Source organism: Rissa tridactyla, chromosome 3 (assembly GCF_028500815.1).
Source record: "Rissa tridactyla isolate bRisTri1 chromosome 3, bRisTri1.patW.cur.20221130, whole genome shotgun sequence".
Taxonomy (NCBI): Eukaryota; Metazoa; Chordata; class Aves; order Charadriiformes; family Laridae; genus Rissa; species Rissa tridactyla.
The window spans coordinates 53892219-53904663 of NC_071468.1; the positions used below are offsets into that span (position 1 = coordinate 53892219).

Here is a 12445-nt window from a genome sequence, read left to right on the forward strand (position 1 = left end):
GGGGTAGTGGGTACAAGTTACCACAGGGGAGATTCCGATTGGACACAAGAGGAAAATTTTTCACAATGTGAAGAATCAGCCACTGGAATGATCTCCCCAGGGAAGCAGTGGATTCCCCAACATTGGTCACTTTTTTAAGGTTCAGCTGGGCAGGGTGCTGGGCCATCTGGTCTAGATCGTGCTTTTGCCAAGAAAAGTTGGACCAGATGATCCTGAGGTCCCTTCCAACCTGGTATTCTATGATGTTGAGCTTTCAGATCCTCAGGTGAAAACCATAATTGAAATGCTAAGTAATTTCAAGAAAATTAGCGTTGTGGTTTAACCCAAGCTGGTAGCTAGAACCATGCAGTCCCTCACTTCTTTCCCCCAGTTCGGATTGGGAAGAGAATTGGAAGAGTAAAAGGAGAAAAAACACGTGGGTTGGGATAAAGACAGTTTAATAGGTAGAACAAAAGCCACGCACACAAGCAAAGCAAAACAAGGAATTCATTCACTGCTTCCCATTGGCAGGCAGGTGTTCAGCCATATCCAGGAAAGTAGGGCTCCATCACGCTCACTTTGGGAACTAACTATCATGGTTACTTGGGAAGACAAACACTATCACTCCGAACATCCCCCCGCTTCCTTCTTCTTCCCCCAGCTCTTTATTTGCTGAGCATGATGTTACATGGCATGGAATATCCCTTTGATCAGTTGGGGTCAACTGTCCTGGCTGTGTCTCCTCGCAACTTTTTGTGCTCCCCCAGCGTACTCCCTGTTGGGGTGATATGAGGAGTGGAAAAGGCCTTGACTGCCTAGCAACAACTAAAAACACCAGCATGCTATCAAAAGTATTTCTCATCCCAAATCCAAAACATAGCACTATACCTGCTGCTAGTAAAAAAGTCAACTTTTGAAAGTCGACTGAAAGTCAGCCCAACTGAAACCATGACAATAAGGCCCTTAGAAGGAAGAGCAGTACCCCCAGACATGGGTGCTTAATACGAATTACCTGCCTTCTGATTTTTCCCTTTCTCACACCAGCTCCTAACGTTTTCTTCTCCTTTTGGCTATGTTTCTTCTAAGCATTTCTGAGGCATTGTTGATCCCGGGCTCCTCTGAGCATGGCAGTTGTTGTATGGTTGCAGTTTGAGCCCTTAGCACAGCACAGACCATGCTTTAAATGTTGTAGTTTGAGAGAGGCATACTCTTCTCGGAGTAGTTGGTTGTAAAATCGGCAAGTTTCTTGTTTTAGAAACTTCTGGATGAACGCTTGAGTCGTTTATAAAATGCTTAACCAGACTGTCTGCTCAAGTGTTTTCTACCTCAGCCTTCCCAGAGACCATAGTTTTGGGGATCGACTTGAGGAAACATAATTTCTGGGCTGCTGAGACATTTGATTTATGAAATGATATGGTAAACTGACAGTTTACCAGTACAATTAACCTTCATCTTTCTCTTACCTTTTTTGGGGAAATCAAGCCTTTGTTCTTTTTCCTTTCTTTAATGTGAGCCTTTTAATATTTATTTTTATTTGGTTTTAACAGCCAAATAAATTCATTTCACATTCATTTACAGTAAAATTTCCGGTATAGGTATGATCTTTTCACTTGACACATTTTTAAATATGTTTTGCCAGAGAAATTTCTGTGATTTTAATTAAGCTTCTTTTTAAGATGCTATACTTCAGGGTTGACGTGGGAATGAATCTTTAATTAAAAATAGTCCCAATTACTTTAGAAGAAACATTGAAGCCTCAATTAAAGAATGCCTATTCTTGAAAACGTTTAAAGACATGCTTAACTTCAAGCACACACCTGGATGCTCCTGTGCATAAAAATGGACCTGCAAATGTAATTGAGTTGCCGTGACCTGGTTACATCAATGCTTGGAGAGCAAATAGCCCAGGGCCTTTTTTTTGTTGGTGAGGCCAATGACGTGGTCTGACTGTGTCCATGCTGTGCTCTCCTTACTCCCCAAAACAAGGTGGGTTGTGTATGAGCTACCTATTGGAAGTGATCCCAGACCCTACCTTACTCTCACATCGTTCCTGTCTGTTCTGGGAGCGAGAGTTAGTCAACCTTGATCCAAAAGCATGATGGGTGCTTTTTTAGCAGCTTAATGATACGGATGACAGCATTCCAGTGCCAGTGCCCTGGTGCGCTGCTAAGTTCACGGGTATGGAAGTAGCTTTAAAAAATGGAAAAGAGAAGAAAAAAAAAAAAAAAAGGGGTGCACGTGACAAAAGATAATAGTAGCTTAGTTCCAAAATACTCAATACAATACACAATCACAACACAATACAATAAACAAAACACTGCTTCTTTTACCACTAGTTGTTCATACATTATTACAGGAATTCTGAATACTGTAGAACAATGTTCTTGGAAGGTAAATTTCAATCATATCAGCAAGTATTTGTAACAGTAAAAATTTTAATTTGCATGTGTGATTATACACAGCAGGTTTTATTCCTGGTCATGCAATCAGGAGACAAATCATGTCTCAAAGAGTATGGATTTCCTGAGGGACAGCAGGAATTTTATCTTCCATTTCTTTTGTTAAATTTTAGCAGTGGAGAAGAGTCATACCACTGTGTAATAACTGGGAGTACATTTGTGTGCATTTCGCTCTTACCTGGGCTCATTTATAATACAGAAAGCCCAGACCGACAGCAGAAACAGAAAGCACACATGGAGTTTTACTTAGTGTGTAGATTTGTAGATTTTGGGTCGTATCATTTAATGCATAAAAACTGTAGGATATGAGGTGAAAAAGAAGGGCTACTTGAAAAATCTCCACTGTGAAGCAGCTCAATTTTCAAGTGATATACAGCATCCTTGGAATGTGATTTTTTTAATTATTTTTTTTTTTAATTCATTGGGGCTGCGTGGATGGTTTGGGTTTGACAGTGCTAGGTTTTTGATTTGATGTCTTGGCAACTTCAGCAGAAGACAGAAAATGTGTGTTGTGGACATCTTACTACTAACTGTCTTATTACTGTTTTGGTAGGAATTTAATAAACTTTTCAACATTTTCAAGTGTTCGCTTCTATACCAGCCAGTAAGTACATTTTTTCAGGTTGTCCAGCTAAGTTGCCATTTGAGTCCAGCTGGCTGTTATCCTTAAAATACTAGTGTGAGACTGAATTGAATTTAAGAGGTTTTTTTTCTTCTTTCTGTTATTTTTTTTTGCCTATGGCTCAAATCTGAATAATCTTTTATTTCACTTCCCCAGTCATTTTTCTTGTCCTTTTGGTAGAGTCCCTTATACAGTTCAGCTTTTATATCAATGCATTTTATGTATAAACTCATATAATAAGTAAGTACATATTAACAAATTCCATTTTTAAGAGTTTGTGGCTTCTGACATTGCTGGTGGGTGGCACACGCAGTCCCTTTTCCCACTGGCAAGTATGGTGTCTGGCTGCACCCTGTCAGACCTCCTCCCACATGCCTGCCACTTGCGAGCTGCTCTCGCCATGCCTCCTTTGCCAGGGAATAGCTCGTGGCTTACTTTGAAGAATTTGGCCAGATAGCAAGAACATTTTGGCTTTCATGCCTTCAGTTGAGGAGCTTGTCCTGTGTGCAACACTGAAGGCATTGAGGGTTTTGGGTAAGGAGGATATCATCCATGGAACTCCCTCGCACATAGATGCCCATCAGTTATGGCACAGCTACCAGTATTAAGTTTTATTTGTTTTTTAAGTGGAGTGCTTTGGAGGAGTTTGAGTTCTTCAAAGGTATTTGCTTATTTCCTACTTGGATCAACCCTAGCTGATCGCTCTCCCTTTCCCTCTTCTGCCACATCGGTTTTCCTTTATTTACTCACTCCCCAATCAACTGAAGGTTTAGGGCTTGGGAAATTACTTCATCTTCCTCCCAGCTAGAGAAGTTCATGATTTGTTCTTTTAGTGCCTGTTTCCACTGTAGACTGATGCAAACAGAAAGAATAAAACAGACGAGTTTTTGTTTGTTTTTTTTTTTGTCTTACTGGGTTTTTTTAAACTGACCCTTAGAAACTGGAAAACTATTCCAACTGCAGCTGAAGAAGCTAGCCAGGATCTGGGATTGCTAGGATGAGCCTGCAGCTGTGCAGTACTAGTTCTGACACTGCTGTTGTCTATGGGTTTTTTTTCTCACCGCTAAGCACTGAAGCTGCTGTAGCATTTAACTAGGCAAGAAAGGGGTTAGAGAAATACCAGAAACTCTAAAAATTACTTGTCATCTAGATTTCTATTTTGTGAAAATCCTTTCTTCTGCCTCAACCCCCTTTGCCAAGAAAAAAAAGTATGATCAGATTTTCAGAAGCATGCTGACAAAGCTTGACAGTTGCTCCAAATGAAGAGCAAAACAATTTACAGAGTGAAATAAAAGAGTTTCTCTTCAGTGTTTCTGAACAAAGCTTGTCTGTTTCTCATTCAAAAGTGCAGTCAGACTGAATTTTCAAATTTCATTTATTTCTAATCTATTAATGGTTGTTCTGTTGGGAAACATGAAAAGTTAGGGACATAAGTGGATTTTTTCATCTTTTTCTTTTTTTTTTTTTTCCTTAAGATTACCTGGAGCTATAATCCAAGTCAGCCACTGAGCACAAAACGAGAATGTAAAAGCCAACTGGAGTGAACACAAGAATTCACTTCCATTTCTTCTGTAATTTATACCAAATCACAGAATTTAAAAATATTTGAGATGAACTCAGTGTTCATCAGATTGAACTCAGAGTGAACTCAGTGTTTAAGATATTTCCAGGAGAGATTCATCTTGTGACTAAATATTAATGTACACAGCTACAAAGTTCATAAATGAAGGATTGTTGGTAGAAACGTTAAAAATTTTAGCCGAATTTTTTAACAAGTAAAAATGTCCAATCAAAGAAATGTGTTAAGAAAGCACTTAAGAAGTATTATCTATCCTGCAGACAAGCCTATTAATTTAGTGCTTTGCTGTGACTCTGAAGTAGGTACAAGCAATGTCTTTCTCCCCAGTAAGTGTCTGTAGCTGGAACAATTTTCTTGACCCCTTTCAGCCTCAATTTTTTCTGTCACTACAGTCATCCCAAAACATCCACTTATACTGCGGGGCTTGACACCTACCTTAGGAAAAGGGAATCAGTAAAGGGACAGTGCGTGGAAGCAGACGTGGTTATCTGGGATGCAAATGTGATTAATGTTAAGCTTGGGTGGTCTTGCTGGCTGCTGCTCTTGCTTTGAGCTATTTCACACGGCCAGCTGTGACTTGTGCTAATTTCTAGTCTCAGTTCAGAGCAAATGTGCTTCTGTCCTCAACCAACCAAAGGATGGCGTAGACTTTAGGATAAGATTGTGAAATATGATTTCCTTCTTCCCTAATGATAACATAGACAACTTAGTAAATATTAGGGGGCAATGTGCGAACGATGAATTAGAACAAAAAGCTGTTCTAATTTTGCGATGTCTCTTTTGTTTTGTCACACAGCTGCTCCTAGGTAAAACACGAGCTGCAATGTACAGTTTTATCATGAGATGCCATAAGAATCTGTGCAGTTTCATTCATTTGGCCTTACTTTTCTCATTTGTATGGTTGTGGATCAAGAAAACGTAGTCAAAGTAATCAAGATTAGGTGAGGGTGAACTATTGTAAATGGGACAGATCTGTAACCAAGTCTGGATTAGGAAAATTACAAAGCTCAAGCTGCAGCGTTACTGCATAAAAGAGAGTGTACATGGAAATGAAATGAGACAGTGCCTCTTGTCGCTGTTGCAGACCTCTTCAAGGAGGTGTCAGGCCCCACAGAAATGTGCGACCAGCGGCAGCTGGGCCTTCTGCTTCACGATGCCATCCAGATCCCGCGGCAGCTCGGGGAAGTGGCAGCCTTCGGTGGCAGCAACATTGAACCCAGCGTGCGCAGCTGCTTCCAACAGGTAAGATAACAAAGATTCACTTCTACATGGTGTGAAATGAAGAGACGAATTAAAAAAACATCCATTGAGTGTTTGAACAGAAATGAATATGCTCCTGCTACTCGATGTGTGAAGTTATTGTGAAAATGCAGCTGTAAAAGATGGTTTATGGTTTAGGAGAGTATCACACAAATGACTTTTTAGCAAAAAGAATATATAAATCTTTGGATTTGACAATATTGGCTGCTCTGAAAGCTGTTAAAAAATTTTGTAGCAGCCAATTATCCTGCTCTGCATCCTTCAAAGCAACCTGATACTGTGAGAACAATGTGCTTTTCTCTGCTGGAACAAGGTGTGATCTCAACGGAACAAGAGAATGATGTTGATAGTAATTATTGACCTTGTGCATCAGGAAATTATTTAGCATTATTTTACTGACAAAAGAGTTTGCAGTTGCACGAAACTTCAAGCATAGTCATTTATATACTGTGAGCCTTTATGCAGCAGATCAGAACATGGAATAAAGCTGTTTTACAGCCTGCTGTTCAGCTCCACGCTACATGCAGGGGGTTAATGAGGCTGCAAGGAGCGTCTGTCTGTTTAAAGAAGATGAGAATTAAAAAGAGGATGTCGTAATTGAACACAACCTAACTCGAGCTTTGTCAAGGATGCCTAAAGGTCCAACTGTTTGCTAGTGATATCTATACTGCTTGAGTGTATTATTTCTGTGAAAGTGGCTGCTTTGAGCATTGTCAGAAATTATATATGGATTGAAAATTCACTGTGGCATATATAAAACTACTGACTTTAATATTTCTGATTTTACTGAATCAAACATTAAATCTTATAGTGAACTTCTAGAGCATTTTTCTTTTGCCATTCTTTCATAGACATTTCTTTGTTGTCATCCAGGGCTTTCACAAATTCAGTTGTGCTAGCTTTTTTCAGAACTATCAGATTCATTTCTGGAGCCTGAGATGATTGGAATTGGAGGAGTTTTTTCCAGATCATGAATAATTTGGTAGATACTTATGGAAGTTGGTTTGACCAGTTAACCATGTAAAATTTCCTCTGAGGTTTAACACTGTTGTTTCAGACAATAAGGGATGGTGCTTGACATACCTATCACTGGCCTCGAGTGGTTCAAGTCATCCTGAAATAAATTATTCATTTGTTAGAGGCAGACTTTTTCTGTCACAGAGGAATGATCTTTATGTCCCTCAAGAATCTCCCCCATCTCCCAGGGATACTGGTAAGGTAGTGTTTAAATATCTGATGTGATATTATGACTATACTGATGATAAGGTTGTATCCCTTCTCTCACATAAATGGTTCAAGTTCAGTCCCTGGTCATTAAGAGAGCATAAAGTGTGCAGCTGCATGACAGTTATCCCAGCCTAGTGAAAACAAGTATTTTGCTGGTAATGAAAGCACATTCTTTTTTTTTCATGATGCTCCCTCTTACTGGCAAAAATTGACTTCGACTATGAATAGGTTAAGAAGCCTAGTGTTGCATCATGTGTTACCATTTAAGAATAACTTTCATTTTAAGTTGTGTTCTGTTACTTCCAGTGAGCTCAGAAAGATGACCTTTGTTCTTATTGCTGAGAAAGTTGATAAACATACCTTTACAACTAGGTTCCTCTGGTGGTTAAAACTTAAGAGAATGTGGAAGCCAGCTCGTTTGCTTCTTAAAACAATCATACTAATACATTAGCTCTGCCATATTCTTGCAGCGATTCCCTCTAAGTGGCAGATTTCTTTCTTTCTCATTATTTATTTATTTACCTGTTCATCTGTGTGTTTGTTTAATGTGCTAGCTTGAAAGAATGCCGTGTGCTTGGAACACAGTAAAAAGAATTGCATGAGTCTCGTGGCAGTTAGTAGACACATGCAAGCGCTACTGACTTTTAGTGGTCTGTCATCGATCTTCATTCAAAAGACTATGGACTGCATTTACTCTTTCATTATGTACTCCATCTTTGTTACCATCTGTCTACTCTATCACAGCTGTTTAGTCCCCTATATTCTTACTCACTTGTCGTCTTTATTTCCATTTTAATCAAGGTTGTTTCTTGTATCCTGTAACTAGCTTTACATTAACCTGGCATGGAAAGGGTTGACCTAGGTTGTGAGTTTTTTTAATTGAATCCTAAGGAAAATCTGCTTTTTTCGTATGTTGTTGTTTGGGGTTTTTTTATTTTCAATATGTTTGTTGTTTTTTTTTTTTCTCTCCACAGAACCACAATAAGCCAGAAATAACTGTAAAGCAATTTATAGATTGGATGCGCTTAGAGCCACAGTCTATGGTATGGCTACCAGTTCTACACCGCGTGGCAGCTGCAGAAACGGCAAAACATCAGGCCAAGTGCAACATCTGTAAAGAGTGTCCAATTGTTGGCTTTAGGTAAAGAGGAGGGGAGTTGGGTGCAAGGTTTCTCTGAAAATATCCACACTTTTTTGTCATCCAAGAAGTACAGTTCTATTCGTTTTTTCACCATTTTCGTGCTTTAAGATGGGATCTGCTGCCTGTGGTGAGGCCACAATGTGGCCTGAGCCAGTGTGCTTCTGGCTCCTGCAGCACTGCTGTTATTAGACACCCAATGGACTGACAGGTGTCAGGGCGGGCTGTCATCAGGTGTTTTGGCAGTGGTGGACCCAATAGATAGCAAATGAAGTATAAATGCACCCCATGTGTTCTGTAAGCACAAGACCAAAAGGAGCTGATTAGTAAAAAAAAAATGTGGGCCGGCTGGCTGCTCTCCTGCATAAGGCTTGGGAAACTAACTCATGCCAGGCAATACTCAACACCCCTCAACAACAATCTTCCCTTGCTTAGCACAAACCAAACAGTGATATGTTAATGTGATGAGACTTACACAGTTCCTGGCTAAAGCATTGAACGTAATCAAACACTCATCTGTTCAAGGAAGCTGTGAATTCTAAAAGGGAAGATGAGGCCAGGGATATTCTCCATATTATCCTCCTGAACTCTATGATTTTACTATGAATTATCATCGTGGGGCATGAGATAGCTGGTACCCTTAGTGAGTACTGTTACAACTAACATGCATTTGCAAATGGATTACTCCAGTGTATAAAATGATGGTGGGGGGAATAGGGACTAGAGCTAAACATAACTGACTCTTTCTTCTGCTTTGGTCATGAAGTGTATTATTTAGGAACAATATAAAGCAGCCTTTCTTGTCAGTGATTCTAAGACTTTTCTTAAGGTATCTACACAAATGAGTAATTTTTGTTCCCCGTGCTTTCCATTTCTCCTTTCTGTTGTTTTAACGGATAGTAATATGAATCCTGAGGTTGGATTCATCTCACCTAGCTTTAGGCGTGATGGCTTTAGTCAGTCATATAAGATTGAGCAACCCTCTTTTACTGTAAATATAGGTATGTGAGTACTTCTAAAAGTAATTAATCTGATCAAACTTTGTTGCCTGTCTTAAGACGAGACAAAATTCCTCTAAATGCTCCTATTTTTCTTAATTAATGCTTGAGGGAGCGTAGTGCAACAGAGCTCCAGCTCAGATATCTTTTAGATGTGTAAGTTGGGGCTGATGAATGTTGTCTGTACCGAAATATTTTCTGTGGAGAAGGAGGGTATAGAGATAGAAAAGAAGAGAAAGGAAGACAAAAGAATGGCTCATTCTAAATGATTTCTACCGTGAAGTTAGAGATCTGCAACAACAAAAGCATCTAGCACCTTAGCAGAAGGTGGGTGTGGCCATTTAATGCACAGACTCTCAGTAAAGATTATAAAAAGTTGCATCGGCATCCTTAAAAGCAAACCTTTACATTTATGGACACATATTGTCTTGCAAAAGAAAACATAAAACTCAGCAGGGGAAAAATGTGGATTGGTGCAGAAAACTGCTCTCAGGAAGCAATTTAATTTAAACTTTAACTATTCAGTAGCTATTCAATTTGGTTCAGTTAGCTCGTTTTAGTTTCACACCAATGATATAACCTCATACGGTCAAAACAACCATAGTATAAAAAACAGTGGGTGGAATCTGGAGTTGAATTGTTGCTTTAGTCAGCTTTAGTTAAAGAAAATAATTAAAAATCGTGCTTCTGGTGGCTACATTTAATACAAGGGATACTGAATAAGTTTGTTACCTTGTTTATACATACAAATTCTCTTTTTAAAAAAAACAAAATTCAATGTATTTTTTTGGACTTAATTTTTTATACTTTTTATAATTCTCAGTTTTCAAGAATTTTATTTTGTGAAATGTGTTTAGAATTTCTGAGCATTAAAAAAGGTGTAAAAACTAACTGGTAAATATAAAACCATAAAAATAAACCAGTCTGGTTTATAAATGTTTTTTCTGAGATACCATCTGAATACTGAAGAGAGGAAAAGAAAGCAATATAGTTTTAAGCCAGTCTGAGCTTTAAAATTATAAACTCTTCACACTCCGTCTATGAAGATGATGGCAATAAGATTTTTCTGCTTCAAAGCAACTTGGGCAAGAGGTGACTGATAGCGGCTCCCTGTATGGCTGTAGGAGGGAGGAATTTGTATTAAACACTCCATGAGGTAACCCATGTGGTGTAGGAAGGTTGTGTGAAGTGGACCGCGAGGGCTGTGGGTCTTCTGCGTCCTCTGCGGCTGCTGCAGTGGAACCGGTGCCCCTGGGTCTGCAGCTGCGAGGAGCGTTGGCCGTGCCATGTCCCATTTGCTCACGCCCCCGCACGTCAAGGTGCTTTCTGAGCTAATCCCAACAAACTCACTATGTCCTTGTGTTGCTGCTGCTGAAAAGCACATGACACCATTTCAGAGAATAAATGAGGCTTAATAACAAGTAAATATTAGAACAAAACTTAGGAAGCTCTAATCGCTTTGTTTAATGTCCCCACAGGTACCGGAGCTTAAAACATTTCAACTATGACGTCTGTCAGAGCTGTTTCTTTTCTGGCCGTACAGCAAAGGGGCATAAATTGCATTACCCAATGGTGGAGTATTGTATACCTGTGAGTACCAATTTACTGACCGTTCCTAAGGGATTGTTTTTTTACATTATTTGAGGTATAAATTTCTTTTGTAGTCTTTTGTCACCTAGATATTCTGCCAGGATTTCTTTTTCATGTGTTTAGTAGGGCCTTTCTTGTTGCCCTCCTCTTTGGAAGTCATTGGGGACTTTGCTAGTGCTGCTGATTTTATGTGAGCAGTGTTGGGATTCTATAGACATGGGTAGAAGTATTCACCTCGGAGAGAACTTGAACTGCACTTTTGTAAAAATAAAGCTGGAATATTAAATGTAATTGTAGTACTTCTATACTTGCACATGCAGACACACGAGAAGAGTGAGAACATGTCAGAGGAAAAGGACTCACTTTACTATTGCTATACCACAGTAAAGAGTATATAATATTCTAGTAATGCACTTTAATATTTTCAAAGGTGCACAATCTTCGCTTTCAGGTCCAACTTTGCTTGCTTCCTGAAAACGCGGCTGGAAATATGTCGTGTTTTATTCCCCTGAGTAATTACTGTTTACTGGGATATTTAAAAATTGGTGTGTAGCTGGAAAAAAATAAACAGAATTGACAGTTTCTACCCAAAAATGGTGTGAGCGGTTTTCCTGCAATATCTAACAAAAATTAATTTTACAACACTATATTTCCCTAGTGAAATTTCAAACATGATTTTTCTAAGTTTCTAGGAAACTTTAAGTGAAGGAGTGTGTAACTTCATTTATACAAATATCACTTTCACTTTTTTTTATTTGATAGTTGTTTGCATTCTTAGGAATTTTAACTCAGTCACAAATAAATTAATAGGATAATTGATATGTAATCTAAACAACAGTGGTGAAAGGTCTGTATGCACAGAAAAACAAATTCAGACCAAATTGTAACAAGAGCTGATGAAATAGAGCTGATTTCCACTAGTGTTCTGAGGTTCTTTGGGTTCCTGTATTAGAAAAAATAAAAAAGATCGTGGAGTTATTTGAGTGTCTTTTGCTGTAGCAGTTGGGCTTATTACTGTGTTTTCCCACTCTTTTTCATCCAATGTGTCTCCCGTAACAGAATTCAGATTTTATTAAGTAGTGCTTTCACTTCATTATGATCAGAAGAAACCAAGAGTTGTGTTATTTTCATTAGTTCTATAACCTAACGTTAGTATTTGATTGATAAATTGGCATGACAGGCTACATTCTGAAGAATTTTTTTGAAGTATATTTGTTGTTTTTCAGCCTGTTCTAATATTTGCTATATTCTCTCACAAGTTTTCTCTTTCTGCCTCCTCTTTTCCTTCTCAAAACACTTACTGACTGTTTAAGGGCTATGTTTTGAAATTACAGCAGATTTTTACAAGGGGGGAAAAATGTTGCTTGTGCTAAATACATAATTTTAGGTAACGGTGGTGAATGTGTTGAGTATAAAAAAGGTCTATAATATTTGTCTGCAATACAGATTCTTTATGTACTTTAGCTACAGATTTGATGTGTTTCTTGACATACAGTCTAATATTTTCTTATTGCAACTGAAGATGTAAAAAAAGATGTTCCATCTGTATGGCTGCCTGGGCATAGAAACGTCCTTGGCATAATTCAGAGTATT

General features: G+C 38.6%; 1 protein-coding gene across 9 annotated transcripts in view; it reads left to right on the forward strand.

Annotated features, from left to right (window-relative positions):
- The window catches only part of UTRN (utrophin), a 416848-nt gene that overhangs the window by 366574 nt on the left and 37829 nt on the right, over nt 1-12445 (forward strand). For all 9 annotated transcript variants that reach the window (XM_054195259.1, XM_054195260.1, XM_054195261.1 and 6 more), the window contains 3 exons: nt 5724-5881; nt 8101-8267; nt 10741-10852. In XM_054195259.1, the coding sequence (XP_054051234.1) occupies nt 5724-5881; nt 8101-8267; nt 10741-10852 (437 nt within the window). The remainder of the gene's footprint in view (nt 1-5723; nt 5882-8100; nt 8268-10740; nt 10853-12445) is intronic.